Source organism: Neoarius graeffei, chromosome 27, assembly GCF_027579695.1.
Source record: "Neoarius graeffei isolate fNeoGra1 chromosome 27, fNeoGra1.pri, whole genome shotgun sequence".
NCBI lineage: Eukaryota > Metazoa > Chordata > Actinopteri > Siluriformes > Ariidae > Neoarius > Neoarius graeffei.
Genome location: NC_083595.1, coordinates 32,146,606 through 32,160,502, shown reverse-complemented (window position 1 = coordinate 32,160,502; position 13,897 = coordinate 32,146,606). Strand labels below are relative to the sequence as shown.

Genomic DNA, 13,897 nt, shown 5'->3' with positions numbered 1-13,897 from the left:
TGCTGTGAGGTGACAGCGCTAACCACTACACCACCGTGACGCCCGTATATATGTTCTATCCACATTCACTAGATATGAGCAATCATGCGCTCTGATGGGCTACTCTACTACTAGGATATCAGCTCATATACCATGAGTAAAGAAAAACAACATGGCGGCTTTATCAAGTATTTAAAAGAAACAGAAATAGCTAAAAGAATGTTTTTTTCATCCCCAATATCTCCTGTTCCACACTCCAGCCCAGTCAGTGGCAGTAATGCACCATTAAGTTGGTTTGCCAACTGCCAAAAAAAAACCCCTAAAGAAAAAGAACAAAAAAATGGTGGAGCGTGTTGCTGAACCAACCGAGGACGAAATAAAAATTCTATTCGAAAATAAACCCCCCAAAAATACAACCCCCCCAACAAAATATGGAATAAAAGTATTTGATGGTAAGAACATATATTTTTTATTTTTCAAGAATTATTATTATAGCATTTTTCACAAATTGCTCCTGTCATTTCGCCGGTTAGTTTACATTCTCAGCGGAAATTATTTTGTCAGACGTTTTGTATAAAAAGTTTTTATTTATTGAATTTGCAAAAAATAAAAATCCTCTGTTTCTCAAAATCCAGTGAATGTGGATATAATAAAACAGTCATTCCACTCAACCTCGTCGTACATGGCTTATAGCCGACTCGACGCTATGCACGTCATCGGCCATCCGTTCATGTATGACTCGAATTCGTGGAATAATTGTTAAAAAATTATGTAGCTAGATAGATATGATCCGCCATAACATTATGACCACTGACAGGTGAAGTGAATAACATTGATTATCTCATTACAATGGCACCTGTCATATTAGGCAGCAAGAAAACAGTCAGGTCTTGAAGTTGATGTGTTGGAAGCAGGAAAAATGGGCAAGTGTAAGGATCTGAGCGACTTTGACAAGGGCAAAATTGTGATGGCGAGATGACTGGGTCTGAGCATCTCCAAAATGGCACATCTTGGGTGTTCCCAGTATGTAGTGGTTAGTACCTACCAAAAGTGGTCCAAGGAAGGACAACTGGTGAACCCGCAACAGGGTCATGGGTGTCAAAGGCTCATTGATTCACATGGGGCATGAAGACTAGCTTATATAGGCCAATCCCACAGAAGAGTTCCTGTAGCTGAAACTGTACTGTGGCTAAAACAGAAAGGTATCAGCATTAACTTTTTCAGCAGTTTGTGTTACAGTAGCTCTTTTGTTGGAGTGGACCATATGGGCTAGTCTTTGTGCCCCATGCAAATCAGTGAGCCTTTGACACCCATGACCCTGTTGCTGGTTCACTGGTTGTCCTTGGACATCCCCCAGCTTATGGCCAAGTGTCATAGTATTCTTTATAGACCTGGGCAGGTTCTAAATACATTTTAGCACATACCTGGAAAACAGATTGGGCGAAAAGACATCGGGCTTGTCTTGTTCTGTTGATCCAGAGTGGATGCACTATGTTCAGCCTTAACCCAGTGCAGTTTGTATTTTGTGTTTACGTAAATGCTACAGGGAAGCACACTTCTACTTTCTATATCCCATAGTTGAAGAGTGTCATCAATGCAGATGGTAGGCAGCTGCAATTGCAATAAGAAGCTTTATTAAACCTCAGGCAGACAGGTCCAAAATTTGAGGCAAATAAACAATGTCCAAAAAAAAAAACCAGGCAATGATACGACAATCAGCAAACAACATGAACCAGGCAAAATCCAAAAACAAGAACGACAAGTGTTGCCAGGCAAAACAAACCTCGCCCAGCAGCACTTATTTTATACCTATATGTTCATAACGGTAATATTTCTCAATCATCAGCTGTCAGGTTATAGTCCTATGAAAATCCATGATCTTGGATTTAACATTTCAGTCATTCAAAGTCAAAGGTCATGGTGCCAAATGAAAGCCCATATGGCACTTCCTGCAAGTTGATAATGGTAAATATCTGTCTACCATCAACAGTTTTCAAGTTACGGCCCTCTGAAAATCCGTGACCTTGAGTTTGACCTTTCAGGGTCACTCAAGGTCAAAGATCATGGTGCCAAATGAAAGCCCATATGGCACTTCCTATAAGTTGATAATGGTAAATATCTATCTACCATCAACAGTTTTCAAGTTAAGTCCCTCTGAAAATCCGTGACCTTGAGTTTGACCTTTCAGAGTCACTCAAGGTCAAAGATCATGGTGCCAAATGAAAGGGGATATGGGAGTTCCTATATGCTCATAATAGTAAACATTTGTCTATCGACAACCGTTTTTGAGTTATAATGGAAAATGTTATTTTGACCGAAATGTTGACCTTTCCGGTGACCTTGACCTTCACCCGATTACCCCCAAAATTTAATCAGGTAGTGTACAGACCATTGCCCACCTACCCTGAAAATTTGAAGTAAATTGGTGCAACCGTCTAGACGCTAGATTGTTAACAGACAGATACACAAACAAACAAAGTCAAAGGTCATGGTGCCAAATGAAAGCCGATATATGACTTCTTATATGTTGATAATGATAAACATCTCTCTATTTCTAACCGTTTTCAAGTTATAATGAAAAATATGCAAATTTTAGCAATGACCTTGACTCCCCTGACATTTGACCCCCAACCGCTAAGAAAACTATGAGAGAGACCCCATTATGTAGCATACCAATGGAAGCAGAATTGAAAGATGGACATTCTAGATTCGGTTTGAAGTAAATATGAGGAATATGAAGGAAGATATCATGGAAAAAAAAAGATTTTGGCCTTGACCGGACGACCCTCAAAATGTTGGAGGTTCTATTTGAGACCAATGCCCATCTATCCTTAAAGTTTCATGAAGATTGGTCCAGCTGTTTTCCCATAATGTTGCTAACAAAAAAAAAAAACAACCAAAAAAACCCAACCAAAAACAATACCTCGCCCCCTGATGGACTTCGTCCCGGGTGAGGTAACAATCAGAAAATACTAAGGCTTGGTAAGTCATGTAAAAGCACGCTCCAAATGGGCTTTGTACGGCGTCTACTTATATAGCGTGTGAGCATAATTGGAAACAAGTGTGCGTCATCAGTAGTCGGGTGACTGTGAACGTGCAAGTGTGTGTGTTGGAAGTCGTAGTCCATGGTGGCCAGGTTTGAAGAATGTGGTGCATTCTGGGAAATGGAGTTCTGGGTGGATTCCAGCAAATGCATGACACAGAACAAAGTGTTACGCTAGTCAGCTTTGTCATTAAGCAGAAAAAAAAAAGACAAAACACTGTCCCACGGCAAGTTTTTATTGAACTTTGTTGTGTCCCCCATGTTTTATTGACACGTACGTTCGAGCATGAGTTTTTTCTGATAATAATTAAACATAACGAGTGGAGTGTGTGGAACATGTGCATTGTGGATTGCATTCTGGATAAATAATACCATATAAACAATGCTCTTAGAAAACTATTATCAAATACATCAGCGAGTTTGATTATACAGTAGAAGGGATTTCGGTCCAGTTTCAGGACAGCATCATTATCTGTGTCTACTTTGTTATGGAGATCCTCCCGAAATGTTTGACTCTCTTCAACGGATCATCTCAGTGAAGCACTTTGACAACAAACAAGTCAGACTTCTGCTTGAGGTATTCAATAAACTTTTTGCATCACTGACAAGAAGTACACTGATGATAAAAAAATATATATCAAAAGTAAAACATAAATGTTGGTATCATTTCTATGTGTAATATCATAAATAGAATAAAAAAACAATAATTGTAGAAAAAAAACGGCAGAGAGAAATGAGATACACACATTTTATGCCATACACACACACACTCACTAGTCACTTTATTAAGAACACCTCGTCATTCATGCAGTTATCTAATCAGCTAATCATGTGGCCGCAGCACAGCGCATAAAATCACACAGATACAGACCAAGAGCTTCAGGCAGTTTTCACATCATTTTCACAGTCTGGGCACAGGCTCGCCAAAAACTGGAGGGGGAACAGGTGTTTTTTTTTTTCTTTCTAATCTTCACCTGTCCAGTTTGGGTGAGCCTGGACCTGAGCATGATAGACACAGATTCCTGTTCTTGGCTGACAGGAAGGGAACTCGACGTGATGATCTATTGTTGTAGCCCATCCACCTCAAGGTTTGATGTTTTGTGTCTGCCGAGATACTTTTCTTTTCACCACGGGTGTAACGAGTGATCGTATGAGTTACTACTGTATATCCTTCCTGGCAGCTCAAACCAGTCTTGCGATTTCTTCTGCTCTCTGTTCTCAACAAGACGTTTCCTCCCACAGAACTGTCACTCACTCAACATTTTTTGTGTTTTACACCTTCTGTGTGAAAACCCCAGGAGTTCAGCAGTTTCTGAAATACTCAAACTGGTCCATCTGGTATAGGGTGACCAGATTTCCCTAGTCTGAAACCGGGACACTTTTGCGCGCGACCATGCTCGTGCACGCACACCTTTTTTTTACGTAAACGTGACACTCAGAGAGGTGCTCTTATTTTGTTGAAGCTCACATTTATCAACATCTCACATGAAATAAAACAAACAGGCATTTTGTTATCTAGTAGCATAGTGGTATACAGATCAGTTAAATTATGGTCAGACAACAGATTTTGTAATGGCTGAGAATAGGCCAGGCTATGTCCATAGGCCAAATTTAAACTGATTTATTTCACCTGTTTGTGAGAACACCAAGAAGAATGCATATGCACATGTAGGCTATATCTCTAAAATTGTATGCACTATAGCATGAACTTAAAAAGTAGATATGTGACCTCAACATAGCCTAGGTCAGAATCAACCTTACTAACCATTCCCCACAACTGAATAAATAAAGCAAGATGTGTACAAAAGTGAACACTTTAATGGAAGGTGCAACAAGCTGTTCAACACAGCAATATGGCCAAACTGTCAGAATGGTATGTTAAACAGAAACAAAAAAGAGAGAAGTGATTTGAGAATATATACTACCTACGGAAGCCGCGAGAGGCCCTTCATATAATCCTTTTTTTTATTCACCTTGTTATCCCGAGATGACGACATAATTAATTCAGGATCTTGAGAAAACAACACAACTAATTCGAGATCTCAAGAAAACAAAACCGTTATTCCGAGATCTCGAGAAAACAAAACAATTATTCCGTGATCTCGAGTAAACAGCTGAGAAATGGTTCATTCAGGTGCGCCAAGAGACTTGTGATAATCGATCACCTAATAAGGCAATATTTTGATCAGGGGTTGACACAGGGAGAGATTGCATTAAGTCTTTTAATAAGGGATAATTTCAAAATTAGCCCGCGGCACCTCCGCAGAAGACTGGCCCGGCTTCGTCTCTACCGACGGAGATACAGTGATCCAGCTGAGATCATGAAATAGTTGTTTTGTTTTCTCGAGATCTCGGAATAACGGTTTTGTTTTCTCGAGGTCTCGAATTAGTTGTGTTGTTTTCTCGAGATCCTGAATTAATTATGTCGTTATCTCGGGATAACAAGGTGAATAAAAAAAGATTATATGAAGGGCCTCTCGCGGCTTCCGTAAATATACACTCAAACAAAACAGCAGTAAAGGAGGAGAGGGGCGACAGCCCGAGGAAAGCCCCCACAGGCGCGCACAGCATTTGCAACATAGGCTACCCAACTCAGTACAGGAACAAAGCACTTACAGTGTGTGCAGTAGGCTTCATGCGCATTGTTCTGCACCTCTCGGAGGAAGGGGTAGGTGCCCTGTAAATCTTTGGAAAAGGTACATTTTCTTTTCGGCATAACTGCTGCGGCATTACTGCTGCTAGCTACTAGACAAAGAACATTCGCACCAGTTAATGTTTATTTTATTGTTGCATGGCAACACGTTCTGTTGTCTGGAATAATGCGGCTAAATAAACACCCATGCCACAGGGCCAGGGGGCAGTAACCAGGAAAGTTTGCGATTCCTGTCAATTCATCAAAATAGTAAATGCAGACATTTCTCCGCTAATGATTCCCACGCTGCTCAGTCGCAAACGTCGCGAGTGGCGAAAACCGGGACATATCTGTGTCCCGACAGACTTTTGTCGGGACTCGGGACACACAACCCCAAATCGGGACTGTCCTGTAAAACCGGGACGTCTGGTCACCCTAATCTGGTACCAATACCCATGCCACAGTGAAAGTCACACACACCACGTTTTCTTCATTCTGATGGTTGAAGTGAACATTAACTGAAGCGTTTGATCTTTATCTGCATGATTTCACGCACTGTTCTGCGGCCACCTGATCGGCTGATAAGATAACTGAATGTGTAGGTATTCCTAATAAAGTGGACAGTGAGTGTATATAGATGCAAGGCAACAACAACAATAATAATAATAATACAAAAAATATGTTCTTCTTTGGTATATGCGTTTTTAAAGGTAGGTTATAACATCCACCTAAAGTGCTTCATTTAGTGAGTAGCTTTGGTATAACTCGGGAACTTATGGACTCCTTTTTTTTCACCCAAGAGTTCCTGTAATATCCACAGATACTTTTTAAAGCCAGAAACAGGGAGTTTTTCTTGTCATTTGTGTTTTTTGGAAGTAGGATTAAATATAACAAGTGCACAACGAACTCAGTCATTCAGGGTCCAAGTCCACATCCTCTACCCTCTCTGGTAAGTTCTCGGTCCCCTGTTACTGCAAAGGTCCTCTAGGGGGCGCAGGAGGCTGTCCTCTCGTGGGCGGTAAATCTGCGCATAGCTGTCCTCCTCTAGCAGAATGCGATCAAGCGTTTGTTCATGGTTGACGTGACGCCTGACCATTAGCACATACTGATAGCCCTCCTCCAGTGCGGGGCAATCACACCTGTTGGGGGCCCATAGGTATTCCCGGCGCGCCAGGTGGAAGCGGTTGCGGTACGTGTGGATAATTTGCACGTCGTACCGTGTCTCTTTGCCAATATAGACCTTCGTCAAAATCTTGGCTCTGAAGACTGATGAAGCAAAAAAAAAGAAAGATTTTATGAAAAATACATGGGTACACGACAAAGCATAGGCTGTAAGAAGGCTGTTCGTTTCACAGGGGATTAGTATTTATGTTTGCATTAATGTGCGTTGATATGACATTGTTCCAGGCGGCACGGTGGTGAAGTGGTTAGCGCTGTCGCCTCACAGCAAGAAGGTCCTGGGTTCGAGCCCCGGGGCCGGCGAGGGCCTTTCTGTGTGGAGTTTGCATGTTCTCCCCGTGTCCGCGTGGGTTTCCTCCGGGTGCTCCGGTTTCCCCCACAGTCCAAAGACATGCAGGTTAGGTTAACTGGTGACTCTAAATTGACCGTAGGTGTGAATGTGAGTGTGAATGGTTGTCTGTGTCTATGTGTCAGCCCTGTGATGACCTGGCGACTTGTCCAGGGTGTACCCCGCCTTTCACCCGTAGTCAGCTGGGATAGGCTCCAGCTTGCCTGCGACCCTGTAGAAGGATAAAGCGGCTAGAGATAATGTGATGTGTGATGACATTGTTCCACTCGCTTGGTCCAGTGCAAAAGTTTGTAACCTTTAACAGAAAATTAAATTGATAAAAATGTTCAATTGAGTTTGCACTTAACAGTTTAACGATATGGTTCTGGACTGAAAAATTTTCCAGACAGATAAATGGCCTACTTTTGTAATTATAACATCAAATGTGACATAATCACAACAACACTACATATCACACTCACACTTTATTATACATTATTATACATACAGGACAGTTTTTCGATGGAATAAAAACGTGTTCTATTCCCTTCTAGCGGGTTTCATTCATTTGGTTCGATAGCATGCAATATTGTTAGCATATCGCTTATTCTACATGTATTACGTCACTCTACCCAATGGAGAATGAGCGTTCAATATGGTTACGATAGTGCATGGTTGTCAAGACCACATGAAGTCGCACATCGGAGCTGATGCGAATGTAAACAAACATGGCCGCCAGGCTTGCTTCGTTAACTACGCAAGATTTTGAAAGAGAAAAATGTGTTGAACACCCAAAAGGCTATCAAAACTTCATTAGATCAACAGAATAGTGTTCCATCAAATGTGTACGTATAATAATAATAATAATAATAATAATAATAATAATAATAATAATTAATAATGGCTTTTGTTCATGGTATATCAGATATATTATATTCCGTTCAGCGAGCATGATATTGAACTTGACAAGTTCAGTATCATGCTCGCTGAATGGAATACATCTGATATACCATGAAAAAAAGCCAGCCAATATTATTTAAATAGTACAGTAATTGTTTTGCTGTTTATTTCTCATCTCATCTCATTATCTCTAGCCGCTTTATCCTTCTACAGGGTCTCAGGCAAGCTGGAGCCTATCCCAGCTGACTACGGGCGAAAGGCGGGGTACACCCTGGACAAGTCGCCAGGTCATCACAGGGCTGACACATAGACACAGACAACCATTCACACTCACACCTACGGTCAATTTAGAGTCACCAGTTAACCTAACCTGCATGTCTTTGGACTGTGGGGGAAACCAGAGCACCCGGAGGAAACCCACGCGGACACGGGGAGAACATGCAAACTCCGCACAGAAAGGCCCTCGCCGGCCACGGGGCTCGAACCCGGACCTTCTTGCTGTGAGGCGACAGCGCTAACCACTACACCACCGTGCCGCCCCTGTTTATTTCTATTCAATTAAATTTTATTTATATAGCACTTTCACCAATGGACATGTCACAAAGCAGCTTTACATCAATTACAGAAACATTTTTAACATATAATGTTATAGTTATAATTAACTAATGATAAATAATCATGAATAAAATTAATTTGTGTTGCAATTTAAAAACAATGCTTTGCTTCTCAGTGTGCTTCCAAAACTGTCTTTAGCTCACCATAGTCCTTCTGGCAGTACTGCCTCTGCCGTTCCCTCCGTCCCTTCACCCTCCTGCATTTCCCGCAGTAAACTGTAATAAAAGCAGAGCTGTGTTTCAAATTCAGACTGAATCTGTGACAATGTGATGAGTCAGAATGAACTGAAGTAGACACAGTGTTCAGCAGCGATGATTAACATGTGCTGACCTGTGCTGTGCGTCCGAGGCAGGTAGTTACTCTTCTCATCTCGTTCCAGACGAGGTAGCGGCTGTTGCTGAAAGGGAGGTCTCACGGGAGGTCTTCGTCCACCTACAGAACCTGACATAGACAAATTGCTTGAAGTCATGAGTCATCAAACATTTTCCATCATTCATGATAATGAAGATTTAAAAAAAAAAAACACTCATTTCTGCTTCTTTTTGGAAAACTGGTCACGAAATATATAGTGCTGAGCGTAAATGAGTACACCCCCTTTGAAAAGTAACATTTTAAAGAATATCTCAATGAACACAAACAATTTCCAAAATGTTGAAAAGACAAAGTTTAATATAACATCTGTTTAACTTATAACATGAAAGTAAGGTTAATAATATAAACTTAGATTACACATTTTTCAGTTTTACTCAAATTAGGGTGGTGCAAAAATGAGTACACCCCACTGAAAGTCTCTGGAGCAAAGCTAAATTGTCGACTACAAATGTCTAATTTAACAAGAATGCAATCATAGGTGAGTCTATTTAGTCATTACACAGGTGTCCAGCAGACAGTTGACTATAAAAGGGTGTTACTTAAAGAAAACCCCTTCCCATTTCATACTGTCAGCAATGGCACCACATGGAAGAAAAATGACACAAGACCTGAGACAGAAAATAATTTCTTTACACCACAAAGGTGAAGGCTACAAGAAGATCAGCAAAGCTTTACTTATCAGTCAGAATACTGTAGCAAAAGTGGTACAAAAATTTAAGAAAGATGGAACTGCAGCCGTCTCACAGAGACGTCCAGGTCGTCCACGGAAGTTAACACCTCGACAGGAGCATCTTCTGATGAGAAGGGTTGAAGAAAATCGGCATGCAAGTTCACTACAGTTATCTAAAGAAGTAGAAAGCCAAACTGGGGTGACTATTTCCCGTGACACAATATGGCGTACACTGCAGAGGAATGGCATGCATGGATGCTGTCCACGAAAGAAGCCTCTCCTAAAGCCCAGGCACAAAAAAACCTGCCTAGAGTTTGCCAGGGCCCATGCTGACAAAGATGAAGACTACTGGGACTCTATACTCTGGAGTGATGAGACCAAGATAAATGTTTTTGGAACTGATGGCTTCAAAACTGTATGGCGTCGCAAAGGTGAGGAATACAAAGAAAAATGCATGGTGCCTACAGTGAAACATGGTGGTGGCAGTGTCCTTATGTGGGGCTGCATGAGTGCTGCTGGTGTCGGGGAGCTGCATTTCATTGATGGCATCATGAATTCACAGATGTATTGCTCTATACTGAAAGAGAAGATGCTACCATCACTCCGTGCCCTTGGTCGTCGTGCACTTTTCCAACATGACAATGATGCTAAACACACATCTAAGGCCACTGTTGGATTTCTGAAGAAGAACAGGGTGAAAGTGATTCTGTGGCCAAGTACGTCTCCTGATCTGAACCCAATCGAACACCTATGGGGAATTCTGAAGAGACAAGTTGAGCATCACTCTCCATCCAGCCACTAAAAGAGGTCATTGTTGAAGAATGGAAAAAGATTGCTGTTGCAAAATGTCGCCGACTTGTTCATTCCATGCCTAGAAGACTTGGTGCTGTCATTAAAAATCATGGAGGCCATACAAAGTACTCGATGTAGTAGTTTTTGTTGTGGGCTGTACTCATTTTTGCACCACCCTAATTTGAGTAAAACTGAAAAATGTGTAATCCAAGTTATATTATTAACCTTACTTTCACGTTATAAGTTAAACAGATATTATATTAAACTTTGCCTTGTCAAGATTTTGGAAATTGTTTGTTTGTGTTCACTGAGATATTGTTTAAAATGTTACTTTTCAAAGGGGGTGCACTCATTTACGCTGAGCACTGTAGGCATTTAGATTTCCTCTCTTGTATCGTCTAATGCAAATTAGATGAATACATTTCTCTACATCTTCCTGAGACGCAAACACTAGACAATCTCAGCTTTACGTTACATCACATAAAGCATTTGATGCTCAGGGAGAAGGGAGCGGCTTGCACGCATTCCACTGTGCCATCAGGCGTGTATGTGCAGATATATGTGCCAGGAAGACACTGAAAATCATTTCCATACCCCTTTAGAAAGGAATGTGACTTTTATGCATTCGGATCATTCTGTACACAGCTCATCAATCATGTAACATGAGAGAAAATGCAGCTCGTGTTAACTTGTAATGCACATGTAAGATAAGTGCAAAAATAACTGCATGTAAAGCAGTGTCTAGTCTCTAGTCACATGAATCAATCATCACAACAGTATGGTATAGCTTCTGTATGCAAATATTGGTTCTGCAGAAATAAGTAACTAGTGGTGTGTCTAGGTTTGAAGGCATGGCGTGACGAAGTACCTTAACGAGTGTATTCACCAAATTGTGTATAGGACACGCTTACATTTAAAGCACATTCATGCAATTATCCAAATCAGCCAATCATGTGGCAGCAGAATACATAAAATCATGCAGATACAGGTTAATTCAGTTAATGCTCACATCAAACATCAGAATGGGGGAGGGGGAGATCTCAGCGACTTTGACTGTGGTAAGGTTATTGGTGCCAGACGCACTGGTTTGAGTATTTCAGAAACTGATCATGTCTAGAGTTTACACAAAATGTTGCAAAAAAACCAAAACAAAACCCCAAACCAGAGCGTCAGCGACGCAGTAGCTCACTATAATGACAGGCGTACTAACACCTTCTGCGCGCTTCGGCAGCGCATTGATATCTGAGCTCCGTATCAATGCGCTGCCGAAGCGCGCAGAAGGTGTTAGTACGCCTGTCATTATAGTGCGGACTTTCCATAGCATAGAAAATCACTACGCTTCAATTTGTGTAACTGAACTTGTTTCATATCACTGGTCATATAAACCTATGTAAACAGGAAAAACGCGGAAGAGTTTGGTCGCATCTAACTACAGCCCCAAAAAATACCATTGGCCATACTGAGCCTAGCTACATTGCTAACAGGAGTGACAGCGCGTCTGACTGCGTCTGACTGACTGGGAGGTCGCGCAAAGCTCGGAGAGGTACGGAGCAGCTTGTCTCAATTCAGATAAGAGCATATTTCATTATGGAAGTACGGTGGACTGTTCCTTTAATCGGCCTAATTAGCAACTTCCATCCATCCATTATCTGTAGTTGCTTATCCTGTACAGGGTCGCAGGCAAGCTGGAGCCTATCCCAGCTGACTATGGGTGAGAGGCGGGGTACACCCTGGACAAGTCGCCAGGTCATCATAGATTCAGAAGCTGAAATTCATTTCCTAAAATTCTGCAGCCGCACAAGCTTCCTGTTTAATCCCATATAAACTGCAAACTTGTCCTTTGCCAGGTCTGCCACTGATCTTGACTTGATTTTTATGCTTTTCTTTGTGAAGAGTCTGGGCTTTATAAATGAAACGTTTGGCTGTTTAATAACCGGAACTGGTTTTCACCCCATGAAGGCTGTGTAGTGGCAGGAGGTCTTGTTGTGGTGGTAATGGTAGTAGTGGTGGTAGTAGTGGTAGTTGGCAGTTCCCAGGGCAGGAAGTTTGATGTGTGGTGATGCCGGTATGGATTCTGCCTTCCATGATGCAGGGCATAGAGCTCGGGGGGCAGCCAGTACTCATACTCTATCCCAGAATTCTTATCAGTGGACAGAACCTGCAAGCACAAATCAGTCAGCAGGCCATGTTCAGATTTGGACTGCTGGATTGAAAGGGGAAAACATTACAATATAATTTTACTGTCTTCCATTTCTGTATAAAGTGTGCAACAAAAATGACCACCATGTAGTAGTCTTATTTGCTAATATTATCAATAGATCGAATCACTTACCATAATGTGCAAGTCTTCCTGTGTAGGCCCAGGTACCTCAAAGCTTTCCCAGGTATCAGCAGAGCGGCGGTACAGCAGTTTGGTCCCAGCCACATTATACTCCCCTGGAACACTGATCTTCCAGTTCCCATTAATCACAAACTGGGAGCGTCCATTCTGAAGGGCTGGTTCATTCAAGAGAGACCATTTTTAAACACAAACAGAGGAATGCATTGTCTTAGATTTTGACTTTTATTTTTGTAATCAAAACAATTATTCTGAATATTCTATTATTGACAATAAATGTGTTGTTTGGGGCCCAGCAGGCACAAATCTGTGAATGGTTTCTGAGATAATGTTAGTCTTGTGGGTACAGTGGTGCTTGAAAGTTTGTGAACCCTTTAGAATTTTCTATATTTCTGCATAAATATGACCTAAAACATCATCAGGTTTTCACACAAGTCCTAAAAGTAGATCAAGAGAACCCAGTTAAACAAATGAGACAAAAATTTTATACTTGGTAATTTATTTATTGATGAAAATGATCCAATATTACATATCTGTGAGAGGCAAAAGTATGTGAAACTCTCCTCTAGGATTAGCAGTTAATTTGAAGGTGAAATTAGAGTCAGGTGTTTTCAATCAATGGGATGACAATCAGGTGTAAGTGGGCACCCTGTTTTATTTAAAGAACAGGGAGCTATCAAAGTCTGATCTTCACAACACATGTTTGTGGAAGTGTATCATGGCACGAACAAAGGAGATTTCTGAGGACCTCAGAAAAAGTGTTGTTGATGCTCAGCAGGCTGGAAAAGGTTACAAAACCATCTCTAAAGAGTTTGGACTCCACCAATCCACAGTCAGACAGATTGTGTACAAATGGAGGAAATTCAAGACCATTGTTACCCTACCCAGGAGTGGTCAACCAACAAAGATCACTCCAAGAGCAAAGCGTGTAATAGTCGGCAGGGTCACAAAGGACCCCAGGGTAACTTCTAAGCAACTGAAGGCCTGTCTCACATTGGCTAATGTTAATGTTCATGAGTCCACCATCAGGAGAACACTGAACAACAATG

The 13,897-nt window shown here is 41.4% G+C and overlaps 1 protein-coding gene across 2 annotated transcripts in view; it reads right to left on the bottom strand.

Annotated features, from left to right (window-relative positions):
- Positions 1-5,461: 5,461 nt before the first annotated feature.
- Positions 5,462-13,897, bottom strand: part of adamtsl5 (ADAMTS like 5) — a 45,159-nt gene continuing 36,723 nt past the window's right edge. Inside the window, exons 10-14 of one of the 2 annotated variants that reach the window (XM_060911331.1) lie at positions 12,843-13,006; positions 12,461-12,668; positions 9,007-9,117; positions 8,820-8,891; positions 5,462-6,920 (exon numbers count right to left, since the gene is read on the bottom strand). In XM_060911331.1, the coding sequence (XP_060767314.1) occupies positions 6,592-6,920; positions 8,820-8,891; positions 9,007-9,117; positions 12,461-12,668; positions 12,843-13,006 (884 nt within the window). In that variant the 3' untranslated portion in view covers positions 5,462-6,591. The remainder of the gene's footprint in view (positions 6,921-8,819; positions 8,892-9,006; positions 9,118-12,460; positions 12,669-12,842; positions 13,007-13,897) is intronic. The other variant, XM_060911332.1, reaches the window with a different exon arrangement.